The 13,944-nt window shown below is 41.6% G+C and overlaps 1 protein-coding gene across 1 annotated transcript in view; it reads right to left on the reverse strand.

Moving 5' to 3' along the window:
* Positions 1–1,470: 1,470 nt before the first annotated feature.
* Positions 1,471–13,944, reverse strand: part of IL31RA (interleukin 31 receptor A) — a 54,188-nt gene continuing 41,714 nt past the window's right edge. The window contains 6 exon segments of the mRNA XM_032214432.1: positions 1,471–1,593; positions 1,595–1,930; positions 3,832–3,898; positions 7,172–7,265; positions 7,698–7,838; positions 10,540–10,683. Of these exon segments, the coding sequence (XP_032070323.1) occupies positions 1,561–1,593; positions 1,595–1,930; positions 3,832–3,898; positions 7,172–7,265; positions 7,698–7,838; positions 10,540–10,683 (815 nt within the window). The 3' untranslated portion in view covers positions 1,471–1,560.

Below are 13,944 nucleotides of genomic sequence, written 5' to 3' on the forward strand. Positions count from 1 at the left end.
GAGAAAGTCATATTTATCTCACAGTCACAATTCTATAGATTTCAATGCTATTAACAGATCTTCATTTTAGATGTGTCCAGCAGTGCAGTAAATAATATGCAAAATAAGGAAGTGTTTTGTCAAGTGAAAAACGGAATAAGCAGATATGATAGTGGCTTCCTAGCTACTTCAGAGCTTCTAAACACCCTTATCATTTCATTGCAACCATTTGACATTTTTTCTCCTAATCTTTCTGTTTCAAGAAACTCTAGTTCATTTCAACACTGGGTAGATGATGAAATAGTTTAACATTCAGAGAGACGGACACTTTTGAGAATCACCTCTTCAGGCAAAAGCATTATGGCATTACTAGAAACAACTTTCACCCAAGAAATCTTGAACTCTGACATACAGTATATGAACTGAGCCGAGATGGCGCAGTGGTTAGGGTGCAGTACTGCAGGCCACTTCAGCTGACTTATCTACAGTTCTCCAGTTCTCACCGGCTCAAGGTTGACTCAGCCTTCCATCCTTCCGAGGTGGGTGAAATGAGGACCCAGACTGTGGGAGCGATATGCTGACTCTGTAAACCGCTTAGAGAGGGCTGAAAGCCCTATGAAGCGGTATATAAGTCTAACTGCTATTGTTATTGCTATTGCTAACTCTTTAAAGTGATCTTTTTAGTTTTACTTTTTTTTTTGATCGGTTAAAAATATTTCAACCACTGAATACAAGTACAAATTATACATTTATTTCTATTTCTACATCAGCTTTACACCAATCTGTACAACACATTCAATAGTTTTGATTGACAATTATGTGACTTCATTTTCCCCTCCATGCGTGACATATTTGAGATCTTAGAGTACAATAATGAAACAAAAATTTTAAGAACGCGTAGCTTTGTATTTGCAGCAAAAGCCTATCCAACAAATATATATTTATTTTTATTAGATTTTATTCTTTTATTCCTTTATAAATAAGACAAGGTAGTGAACATACCTATGATTATTCTCTCCTCCTATTTTCTCCACAACAACCCTATGAGGTGGGCTGGGCTGATAGAGAATGACTGGCCCAAGGCAGTTAAATGCTGTTAGGAGTCTCCTAGCTTCTAGCCTGATGTCTTAACCAATTGGTTAACTAGCTTTTTGGGTCAGAAAGTAAGGAAGTGTGGATGTTATTCAACTCCTAACAGCATTTTCCTCTATAGCTAAAGTTACTTAGACCATGTTTTTTTCTATTCAACATCATTATATTTTTATTAGGAAACAGGACAAGCATGAAACATGGCCCCGTGATGTGAATATTTTATACTTCCTCATAATCAAGTCTGTACTGCACTCTAACCACTGCGCCACCTCAGCTCTCTAATTAAATAAACATGCAGAACTTACATGCTTACTATTTAGTAAAACAGTAGTTACAAGCATGATGTCCATAAGTTTTTTTTAATAAAAAAAACATTTTGCAATTAATACTTAGAGAGTAATTTAACTGTCTCTGGTGCTACATAAGGATCCCCAGCACTGCAACAGGCCAAAGAAGCAGGTGGGGTTTCAGGTTCTTTTGTATTTTGTTCTACATTCTCACAATCCAGGAACTCTCTCGAACAAACAGAGTTTTTCAAATATGAATTAAATTCAGTTTTCTCCTGCAAATTTTCCTGATATTGCACTTCTTCTTGTGCAGAACTTTCAGAATCCCTTTTCATAGTTAGAAGAGGTTGATTGTTGAAGAAGTCGTGGTTCAAAGAAGATACTGGAAGAAAGCATTCTAGAGCTTTGTATTCTCCGGTGCAAAAAGTCTCTTGACCAGCAACGGTAATTTTTGCAGTAGCATTGGCTTGTTTAAAGCAGTTTTCTGGATTCAGCAACTCATTCTCCCTGCAAGTATCTACTTTCAAAATATTGATGTCATCCTCACAAGATCTGTTCCCCAATATGATTTTCTGTTGAAGACAGGAAAAATGCAGATTCTAAGAATGTAAACTTCCTTTACTAGTGAAACCATCAGCAAAGAGGATATAGATAGGAGAACAAAAAGAAACATAATTCTACTGCTGTTACTGTCCACATGGACGTGGCAACAACAGAAAGAAAAGTAACTGTTCAGATGGTTGCTTGCTATGAACCATTGTTGTCTTCATTCCATCAGGCAAGCAAAGATTTCATTTTTCCAGGCAACCTTCTGCCCTCTAATTACTTACATGATATGGTCATTTCTTCGTGTGTTCTGTTCACTAGCCTCTGTATGCAATTTAGCTAATGTGGCCAGAACAGACGATACTGCAAGCTCACACTTCAGGTCTAAAGGCGAATTGTATTTATAGAAGAAAGGCAAGGTAGAGAAAGAAGAATAGGAGGTGGCAGCATCACCAAGGACAACCAATGCAATGGTTAGGGGCAGGGGTGGGATTAAAAATTTTTAGCAACCGGTTTTCTGCCCGGTTGCTGGGTGGGCATGGCCATGGGGGCATGGCCTAGTCGGCTTCCTGCACCAAGGCAGGGGGAGGGGGCGGCTTTTCTTGAGCCTCCGGGAGATGAAAAAGGCCTCCCTTGGGCACCGGAGGCCCTACGCAGGCCGGAAACAGGCCTGTTTTCAGACTTCTGGTACCTCCGGTAGGCCCGTGTTTCACCCTCCCAGAGCCTCTGTGGGGGCCGTGCACTTACTTCGCATTGGGTACTTGAGAGACCGCCTACTGCCAATTACCTCCACTAGGCCAATAAGATCCCATAGATTAGGCCTCCTCTGAATTCCATCAGCCGGTCAATGTCGACTGGCAACTACCCGGAGGAGAGCCTTCTCGGTGGCTGCTCCGACCCTATGAAACGAACTCCCCGTGGAGATTCGTATCCTCACCACCCTCCAGACCTTCCGCGTAGCCCTTAAAACCTGGCTGTCCCGACAGGCCTGGGACTAAAGACTTCAACCCCACCCGAATAGTATGACTGTTGTGCTTTTTTTTAACGATGTATTGTCTTCATGTGTATAACTTGTTTTGTCCTTCCCTCCCTCTGAACTGTGAGCCGCCCGAGTCCCCTCAGGGAAAAGGGCGGCATACAAATAAAGTTAAATCAATTAAATCAAATCAATCCAAAACTGGCCACATGGAGACTCCTGGGAGGTGAGGGGCAGGATGGGTGGGGTCAGTCCTTGCAACTATTGGTTTGGCGAACCAGATTAGAATTAACAAGAAAGTTGGAGGGGGGCGAAAGAAAGGGTGTATGGAGGGTCGAAGTGGTACATTGGGTTTGTATTTTGGGGGGTACTGTTGACAAGAGGAATGGCTGTGTTTATTGTTTAATGTTATATGGCCCCGGTTATGCACAGTATATATGTGACTGTACGAAATGAAAATGGAAAAATAAAAACACATTTACAAATTCTCAGATTAGAATTAACATCCGGTTCGCCCAAACTGATCCAACCAGCTGAATCCCATCCCTGGTTAGGGGCTATTTTCTAATGGATCCAATCTCATAGCTACACATCTCAAGGGCTGACAAGAGACACATTGTGACTTACAGACTGTGATAGTTATGGTTAAAAATGAATTGGAGGCTCATCATTTACAGTGATTTGCATTACACTTAGCTATTAGCTGTAGAGTTCACATTACAGTTCACATTACACTTAGTTATTTTTTCTATGCAAAATTGCCTATGTTTTTTCCCCAGTTATCTCCAATAGTAGTGGCTCTGAACGATCAGAGATGAAGAAGATTTGACAAAGTAAAGTCCATGGCTGCAGCACTCAAGGAGATTCACGTTGCATTAGGACTAGGGAAGATTCTGGACCATCACAGTCATTTCCTCACAGCCTGGTGGCCCAGCAAAAATCAATCCTTACCTGAGATACAGCAGGACAACTTGCTATTACAGGATGTGGAATCTGAGGCCAGCAAATTCGTTTTATCCTGATAAAACAAAAGCAAACTGATTTAGTTCTCCAATTCTTGCATTTGATGACATCTCAAGAATGGAACCCAGAGGCTTGACCTTCAGCCCCTACTTTATAGGTCTTCACAGGCTTTGGTACTTCCTCCATTTCTATTTGTAAATTGTAAATTGTAAATTTAATGAACTTATATGCCGCCCAATCCCGAAAGACTCTGGGCGGCTTACATAAAAATAACTCTAAGAATAAAAAAAATGTAAAATCAGAAAGAAGCAGGTTAAAAAAAATGCATCATGCATTCAATTTTAATGGGGCTGGACCTCAGTCATGAGGTCAACAGCCCCAGGCCTGCCGGAACAGCCAGGTCTTAGTAGCCTTACAGAAGGCCGAGAGAGTGGGCAGGGTCCGGATCTCTGGGGGTAGATCGTTCCATAGGGCCAGGGCAGCTACAGAGAAGGCCGTCCCCCAAGGAGCTGCCAGACGACATTGTCTAGTCGACGGCACCTGGAGAAGGCCCATCCTGTGTGATCTTACCGGACACTGGGAGGTATGTGGCAGAAGACGGTCTCGTAGATATCCAGGTCCTAAGCCATGTAGGGCTTTAAAGGTAATAACCAACACCTTGAAGCATGTTCGGAGACCGATTGGGAGCCAGTGCAGCTCGCGGAGGATAGGTGTAACATGGGTGTATCTCGGTACACCCATTATCGCTCGCATGGCTGCATTCTGGACCAATTGTAGTCTCCGAACACTTTTCAGGGGCAGCCCCATGTAGAGCGCATTACAGTAGTCAAGTCTTGAGATGTCTACATGAAGCCTCTGGATAAGATCATCCATCACTATGGGATGACATACCATCAGTATGCGGATGATACTTAGCTGAATATCTCAGGCCATGTTGACAACTTCCCTCTTTAGGCTGGAGGCTGATAAGGTCTGCATGAGGAGCAATGAACTGAAATTGAACCCTGGCAAAACAGAATGGTTTGGGGGATTGGGTTCTGGTTTATAGAGAATTGTCATCTTTGATCCTGGATGGAGTTGCACTGCCCCAGATGTTCCTGGTGCATAATCTGGGAGTTCTCCTTGACTTGCAACTCCTGCTTGAGAAGCATGTGGCACTCGTCTCTAAGAGGGCCTTTGCACAATTTCAGATTGTGCATCAATTATACCCTTTCCTGAACCAACAGCCCTGCTCATATTTATCCATACTCTAGTCACATTTTTCTGTTGGAGACAGGAAAAATGTAGATTCTAAGAATTTAAGCTTCCTTTACTAGTGAAAATGGAAATAACCATCAGCAAACAGAATGTAGAGTAGATAGGAAGGGGGGGGACCAATAATTCTACTACTGTTACTGTCCATATGGAAATGGCAACAACAGAAAGAAGAGTAACTACTCAGATGGTTGCTTGTATCTACATGGTGCTCTAAATGAAATAAGTAATATGCTTTTACATGGGGCTGCCCTTGAAAAGTATCTGGAAGCTTCAGTTAGTTCAAAATGTGGTGACCTGCATGGCTTTGTGCAAGGCTAGATTTGCACACATCACCCCTCTTGTGGAAGCTGCATTGGTTGCTGATTTGCTTCCAGATCTAATGAAATCTATCATGGCTTCCTCCCATTAAGGAGGTCCATCTACTGGGACTCAGAAGGAGGTTCTTTTCTATAACGGTTCTTTCCCCGTGGAACATTATCTCTCCAGAGAGAAGAGCGGCCCTAACCTTGTTAGTCTTTTGAAAGGCTATTTGTCTGCGCGCCTGGAGATGCCAGTCTGATATGGAGCCCATCAAGTGGCTTATTGGAATCTTGTTATGGGGGGTGGCAGAGTTTGAGGTTTTGAGGTCTTATCCTTATAAGCCACTCTGAGTAACTGCGAGCTGAGTATCCATATAAATCTTTTAGATAAATAAATAAAGATTGCCTAATTTTATTTAGTCCTCCTAAGCTGAAATATTTGGGGTGTTGTAACTATTCTGAGGGAACTTTGGGTACTGGTATTCCCTTCTTGATAATATAATAAATATAATAAATTATAGTATAATAAAATATAAAATAATATACTATGGTATGGTATAATATGATAATATAATATGATAATACAATACAATAATATTTCAATTGGTGTTTGGAGGGAATGTATGCAATAGTCCAACACTCTGAAGAATACAATACAATACAATAGCAGAGTTAGAAGGGACCTTGGAGGTCTTCTAGTCCAACCCCTTGCCTAGGCGGGAAACCCTATACCGTTCCAGACAAATGGCTATCCAACATCTTCTTAAAGACTTCCAGTGTTGGGGCATTCACAACTTCTGAAGGCAAGCTATTCCACTGATTAATTGTTCTAACTGTCAGGAAATTTCCCCTCGGTTCTAAGTTGCTTCTCTCCTTGATTAGTTTCCACCCATTGCTTCTTGTTCTACCCTCAGGTGCCTTGGAAAATAGTTTGACTCCCTCTTCTTTGTGGCAACCCCTGAGATATTGGAGCACTGCTATCATGTCTCCCCTAGTCTTTCTTTTCATTAAACTAGACATACCCAGTTCCTGCAACCATTCTTCATATGTTTTAGTTTCCAGTCCCCTAATCATCTTTGTTGCTCTTCTCTGCACTCTTTCTAGAGTCTCTACATCTTTTCTACATCGTGGCGACCAACTGAATGCAGTATTCCAAGTGTGGCCTTACCAAGGCATTATAAAGTGGTATTAACACTTCACGTGATCTTGATTCCAAGAAGTTCCAATATGTCCAAGGTACTGTGCCAATGAAAATGGAAGGGGAAAACTTCACCTGCTCCCTGCTTAAAGCTAGCTCCTAAAATTATTTTGTATATAACTTATGGAACCCAATATTTGCCCAAGGAAAGTTGTATGTGGGAATGCTATACTTGGGAAATATAAAGTATTGAATCATTCAAAGCGTCTTCAGTTGAAAACTGCAACCAGAAAAATGAAAAGTTTAGATTGTGTTTAAGAAGGAGTTTCATGTAAGTAATGAAAGGGGGAAAGGCAAAGAGGTTGGATTGTGATTTGCAACAAGCCTTGTCACATAGCTTCAGCTGAACCTAGTAATTTAAGCAGCACTCGCTTCACCAAGTAATATAAGTGAAAAATAATCCCAGCACTTTCACAGATGGAAGTAAAAAAAAACCCAGCCCAACAACTTTGAACTACTGAAGACTGAGATTATATATTAGATTAAATAATAGCAAAAACAAATACTTATATAGGTCTGGACCATATTATTGATTTTTGACATTTTGTTTTCAATCATTTAAAAATACACTCACATTTTATATTTTAGAGCCCATAATAGTCCAAAACTTAAGAAGCCTGCCATGAGTATTCCAACAAAGACAGCTGCAAGAATAATGTCTGTTGTACCTAGAGAAGGAGGAAAGCAAATTAAAATGTCAAATTCCAAATATTTAAGTCAAAAGTTTCTAGCGACATTTTAGACAGGGATCAATGAAATCAATGGGATTGATTCCATGAAGTTGCATCCAAGTGAGAAATACATATTTGTGCAGATAACTGAGCTAAGGATATGGCTCTGGCTTCTCCTTACTTCAAACTAATTCAGCTGGTTATCGTGACTAAAATATAATATTTTACAAAATCTTTAGAGCTCATTATCCTGTAAAAGCAAGATGTTAAAAACATCTCTGTTTAATGTTTCTAGCTTTTCCAATTGTAGAAGATTAGCATTGTCTCATTTTCACTCATCTTGGATTCTTTCTAGTTAAAAACAACACAAACATGTCTTAAGTAGAAATGATATATGAAGAGAAAAACGATTTGCCTTGAATAACTTACTAAGTAGTTTAGTCAAAAAGTACATTTCATTTCCCTTTGTTCCTCCGGCGATGGTGTTTGCCATAATCCAAGCTTTGTAATTGGTGTTGGGCTGCAAAGACTTAACGGTGTATTTCAGGATACTGCGGTCCACAGTTTCTTCTATTAAGACATAAATGGAAGGTTAAGTGGTGACCTCACCCAGCATAGAAGAGATGCCATCCCTTCAAGCCTCTTTCATCCTTCATTCCTTCCAAGTGCTTTTATGCTGCTTCAGGCTCTATGTGATTTATAATAAAAGGAGCAGGAAACTCCCTCAGCAATTATGCCGAAAAACTCTTTCTACAGGCCTTTTCCTTGCTCTGCCTTTCATTTTGCTTTCCTCTTAACCACCACTCTGTGAAACATGTCTGAACAGCTCAGGTCATGGTTGTCCCAAAAAACAAAGTCCATTTGCCTTTTGAAAAAGCACCTTGGGGATATAAAGCCAGATATTTTTCAGCAGAGGTTCTCAGTTTGTCATTTTTAAAGCAAGCTAAGACCATCCTTAAGTAAGCACAAACACCTTTCCTACAAGCTTTAGCAAAAAATTAGGAAACCAAAGATAATAGGAAATATATTAAAGAAGCAAAGAACATAAGACCAAAAAGAATTAGAAGCCGACTCAAATTATTCCGGGCTGTGGTGTATCTTAGTGGGGGTTCATGTACAGCCCTTTCTGCATTATGTTCAGTAGAGATAAGAAAGCAGAATATATCTGTCAGACAGGGGTGGGTTTCTCGCCCCGTTCCAACCGGTTCGGTTGGAACGAGGCCGGCGGCATCCTCGCGCACGCACGCGGTGCACGCGTGCACGCGCACGGCACGCGCATGCGTAGTAGCGTCTGCGCGATGCTCCAGCTGCTCCTGGAGGATCGCGCAGGCGCTGTATGCGTTCTGCGCATGCGTGGAAGCGCAGAATTGTAAAAAAACAGGTAAGGAGCGGGCGTGGGTGTGCGGGCGCGCGCGGGGGGGGGGGCTTAGCCGTTCCCGGAAGTTACTTACTTCCGGGTTCGGCGACCAACCGGATCGCAGGGACCGGTGCGATCCGGTTGAAACCCACCCCTGCTGTCAGACCTGGAAGACATTTTTTACATGGGTCTTCAGGCCTCCCACAATTTCTACAATGGGAGGGGGGATTATATGGAGTATGGGTGATGTATAGTCAAAATAACATTCCTTTCTCAGAGAGTCAAGGACGTCTTGCCCTGCAGCTGCGATAGTGTAACTGGGAGGCATCTCCAATTTTGGATGGTGCCTGATTGGATCATGTGATGGACATGTGGGTGCTGGGCATGGACTTGAACTTTCACTTGGGTGGGAAAACCTGGAAACTTTCAGATGCGGTTTTCAATATGACAGCAATGGCGAACCATTTTTTGCTTGCGTGCTATAAGAGGGGGGAGTGCAGGGGGGTCATGTGCGGGCATGCCACACCCATAATGCAATACACGAACCCCCAGCGTGCATGCGTGCACGACAGGCGCGAGCCTTCCATTTTTTGCATTCTTTTTTTGCCTTCCCCAGACTCCAGAGGCTTTATAGGAGTCTGGGGAGGGCGAAAACAGCCTCCACGCTCCCCCACAGAGGACCTCCGTAGCTTTCAGGAGCTTCCCTGAAGCTCCGCAGCACAAAAAAACAGCCCTACAGGCAAACCGGAAGTTCAGGAACAGATTTCTGAGGCTTTCCTGAAGGCTCCGGAGGACAAAAAACAACCCTATGAGCAAACTGGAAATGACTTCCAGTTTGCTTGTAGGGTTGTTTTTCATCCTCTGGGGGGCGGGGAAGGCTGTTTTCACCCTTCCCAGGCTCTTATAAAGCCTCTGGAGCCTGGGGAGGGCAAACAACGGCCTCGTGTGCCCTGACAAATGACTCCGCATGCCACCTATGGCACGCATGCAATAGGTTCGCCATCCCGGCAATATGACATAGATATGTCATATTAAACAGATATGTTCAATATGACATATCTAATAAAACGGAACTTTGAAGAAGCTCAAGCCATGGCATTTTCTTTTGTTGGGGGTGTTACTTGGAACACTGCAGAAGTGGGTTTTAGCTGGTCCTATCCCGCATGCACATACCAGTTGAAAGAATTTAGTGTGCCTTCCCATACCGGGACTTCCGGGGGCCTGGTACCGGAAGGGTCCCTCCCATGGCCTGCCCCCCCCTGCCCGCTCACCCGCCAGCAGAAGCCTTCCAGGAGGTTTTGGCTGGCAGGTGCATGGAGGGAGGGTGGGGAATCACAGAGGAAGGAAATCACATGGATTCCTCACCCCCTTCATTGGAAACGAGGCGGCTGTCAGAGGAGAGAGCAGCATGTGTCTATGGGCTTGTGCAACGAATCCTCCCCTTATGTTCCTTCTTCTGCTGTTTGAACAAGCGACCCGCTCCCTTGTCTTTGACAGCCACTTCATTTCCAATTTGGGGGGGGGGGGGAAGAAATCCATCTTTTCCGTCCCTCTCCATTGATCCCTGCCCCAATTGGAAATGAGGCAGCTATGACAGACAAGGCAGCGCGTCCCACGCAGTGTGTTCAAACAGCAAAAGAAGGAACATGAAAGGAGTTCCACGTGGGACTTTTCAAACAGAATTGAAATCCACCACTGGAACACTGACAATATCTTTAGAACAGGTTTAGGATTAAGTAGGGTTAACTTGAACAAAGATAGCTAAATGATACAGAGAGACAGAGACAGAGATACTAAGAGAAATGATTTTAGAATAGTACCAAGTTTAAATAAAGACTATTTCAGAGTAAGGAGGCATGCATCTGAAGTTAAAACATTGGCAATAGCTATTCTTTTTTCAGTTTCTATACATACCCAAACGTTTGTTGCCTTCTTCATAAATTATAGTATAGTTAATAATCACTCCATTTCTTTCTGCTTCTGGAATTTCTTTCCATGTTAAGACAGCATAATCTTTATCAGTATTTTCCACTTCAGCTTGAGGGCCTGTAGATGGGACTAAATCATATAGAGTAACTTTAACACTTTCAAAATATCTTAGCAGTTGGTTAGGAAATGGTTCTTCCAACAAAAATGACCAAGGCAGACAACAGAGTTTTAATACTTTGGAAACGGCATGTGCCACTTATATACAGAACAAAATAGCTCACTGGCCCAGGAAGATAATATTAATATATATATAAAGAGAGACTAAATTGAAAATTTTTGGAAAATTCCTGCCTTAAAGGTGGCTGATACTGAAATGTGACAATTAAATCTCATATATGATATAGGTAACAGTTTCATTTGGATGCTATTGTCTATGAATGTTTTGTGTGTGTGTATGTGTGTGTGTGTGTGTGTATATATATATATACACACACACACACACACACACACACACACACACACATATATATATATATATATATATATATATATATATATATATATATATATACACACACATACATACATACATACATATATATATCTACATATATATATGCTGTACCCGGCCACCCGTTGCTGTGGCCCAGTCTGGGCATAGTGGGGCGGCAGGTCGGTACAGCCGTTGGTCAGGACTCGGGGCTGCTGGGCTGCCTGAGGGTTGGAGGAGACGGCGCCGGGGCTGTCAGCCTCGTGGAAGTTGTTGAGTATCTCCTCAGAGGAGATGCACTCGGGCCCCCCAAGTCGGTGGCCCGGGAGAGTGAGACATCCAGGATCTCAGAGAAGTTCTCAGTGTGCTGCCTCACGGGGCACCCAGGGGCTGCCCCATACCCGCTGCACCTCAGGCTGACACCACTGCCGCCGCCCCATCAGAGCCACCTTGGCGAGGCCATAGCTGGCTCGCTGTGAAGGGAGTTGAGAGTGCGGGCGGGCGTACGGGCTGAGGAGATGCTCCGCCTCTGCCTCCTCTGGAGCTCCACTGGGCTGGCCGGGGGTAGGCCAGCTTAAGGGCAGGGGGAGGTGGCCGAGGGATGGCGCAGGTGACAGCAAAGGCCTGGGGGGAGGGGAGGGGAGAGGAAAGCTGAAGGGCTTTGCCTCCCCTTGGCGGAAATGGCCAAAGCTTGTCAGAGGAGGGGCGGAAAGGGAAAGGGTGCAGCCGCAGTCCAGCCACACATATAAAGGGACTGTCAGGACGTAGCTGGAGAGAGGCCAAACTGTTCTGAATATACTATACTCACTAAATGAACGCTATGGTAAACGACACAGCTCAATTCCAATGCAATGTTACACAAAATAATTAAATCAAAATGAAAATAAATCAAAAACTATGAAAATTCAATATAACAATGCAATTGGAAACATTGAAATGGAATCATGAAATATTTAGTATAGCGTGTATTGCTTTTACGTCCACTAGATGACACTGGTTTTCAAAAAAAGCATGCTTTTACAAAAAATCATGTTTTTACTTGTCACAGGTATGACATCTATATAATATACATATATAAAAATATTCGAATGCAATGTTGTGTCAAAATTTCAAAGCAATCGGTGAAGAACTTTCGGAGATTAGCGATTTTGAACAAACAACCATTTTTATTTATATAAGATATACATACATATATACATACATACATACATATATGATATTTATATATGCTATATGCTATATGCTATATGCTATATGCTATATGCTATATGCTATATGCTATCTATCTATCTATCTATCTATCTATCTATCTATCTATATATATATATATATATATATATATATATATATATATATGCTATATTTATGCTGATAAATAAATAAAGGGAGACTAGTATAGATCTATTTCAAGCTATTTAGCTCTCATCAGCTAGCCATACCCAAGTTTGGGAATCGAACCTATATTGCTAAATATAGCAAATGTAACAAAAAGGCAACAGTAAAAAATATTGGGTTTCTGTCTGGATGGTCTCTTGTGACGAGCCTAATGACAGAGAGTGGAAGTGTGACCTTCCTCCCATACTTGGGCATACCAGGGGTTGTGACTTTAAGTATATATATATATATATATATATATATATATATATATATATGTATGTATGTATGTATGTATGTATGTATGTATGTATGTATGTATATATATATATATATGTATATACACACATACACATACATACATACATACATACATACATACATACACACACATACTGTAAGTATTGGAATACATGAATAGTATAATAATAATAGTAATAATATTAACAATTTTAGTAATCTTAGTTACGTTAATCATACTAACATCATTATAGTAACATTGTACATAATACACTCATCTTTCAACTTCTGATCCTTTCCTTTACACGCTGATTTTAGAATATTATATAGAGATATGCATAATAATATTTTCCCCCTTTCTCATTTCTTCCTCTATTCTAAATCTTAATAACATAAATCTTATATTAGTAGGTATTCTATTTCTATCCATCCTCTCTTGCCCGTTTTAATATTTCAATTCTTGTTGACTTTTGGAATGTTTTTCATACTCCCCCTTTGGGATTTTGCATAAATTACATCAATCAAACTCATATCATTATAGTAAAATTATAAATATTACGATTAAAATTGTTAGCATTGTACTATTTGCTCATATATATGTGTGTATGTGTGTATGTGTGTATATATATATGTGTGTGTGTGTGTGTGTGTGTGTGTGTATGTGTATGTGTATGTGTATGTGTATGTGTATACATATATACACACACATACATATATATAACCGGAAGTCCGCCTATGAAAGCTTTGATTGCCTAGTGATCCTCCACTATTTTCAGAGGTAAGAAAGTTCAGACTTCCTTTTTATTTTTTAATCCCTTATAATATAGGAAAAATAATTTTTGCTGAAAAATATATGCAAGTTCTTAGCTAAAGCTGTTATGAATTTACTCCATATCAACCCAGGACCTGTCAGAATTCCAAGTAACACCCCCAATAGAATAAAAACTCCAAGGAATGCATCTTCCTCAAAGTATCGATTTATTAGAGATGTCATATTGGCACATCTGGGGAAAACCTGAATCTGAAAGCCCCACGTTTTCCCCACCCAAAGTAAAGTTAAAGTTCCTTCCCCTCAATCCAAATGTGTGTCACGTGGTCCAATCCGGTCACTGTTCCAACTCTGGTTAACTTCCAGTCACGCTTCCCCAGGTGCTGGTGAGACGTCCTTGATTCCCAGGGAAAATAATGTTATGATTATACACCCCACGCTATCTCCATCCCACCCCTCCCGTTCCCATGGCTTGCCCAGCCACCGCTGTGGCAGCCTTGAAGACTCCCATTAGAGA

Source organism: Thamnophis elegans, chromosome 3 (assembly GCF_009769535.1).
Source record: "Thamnophis elegans isolate rThaEle1 chromosome 3, rThaEle1.pri, whole genome shotgun sequence".
NCBI lineage: Eukaryota > Metazoa > Chordata > Lepidosauria > Squamata > Colubridae > Thamnophis > Thamnophis elegans.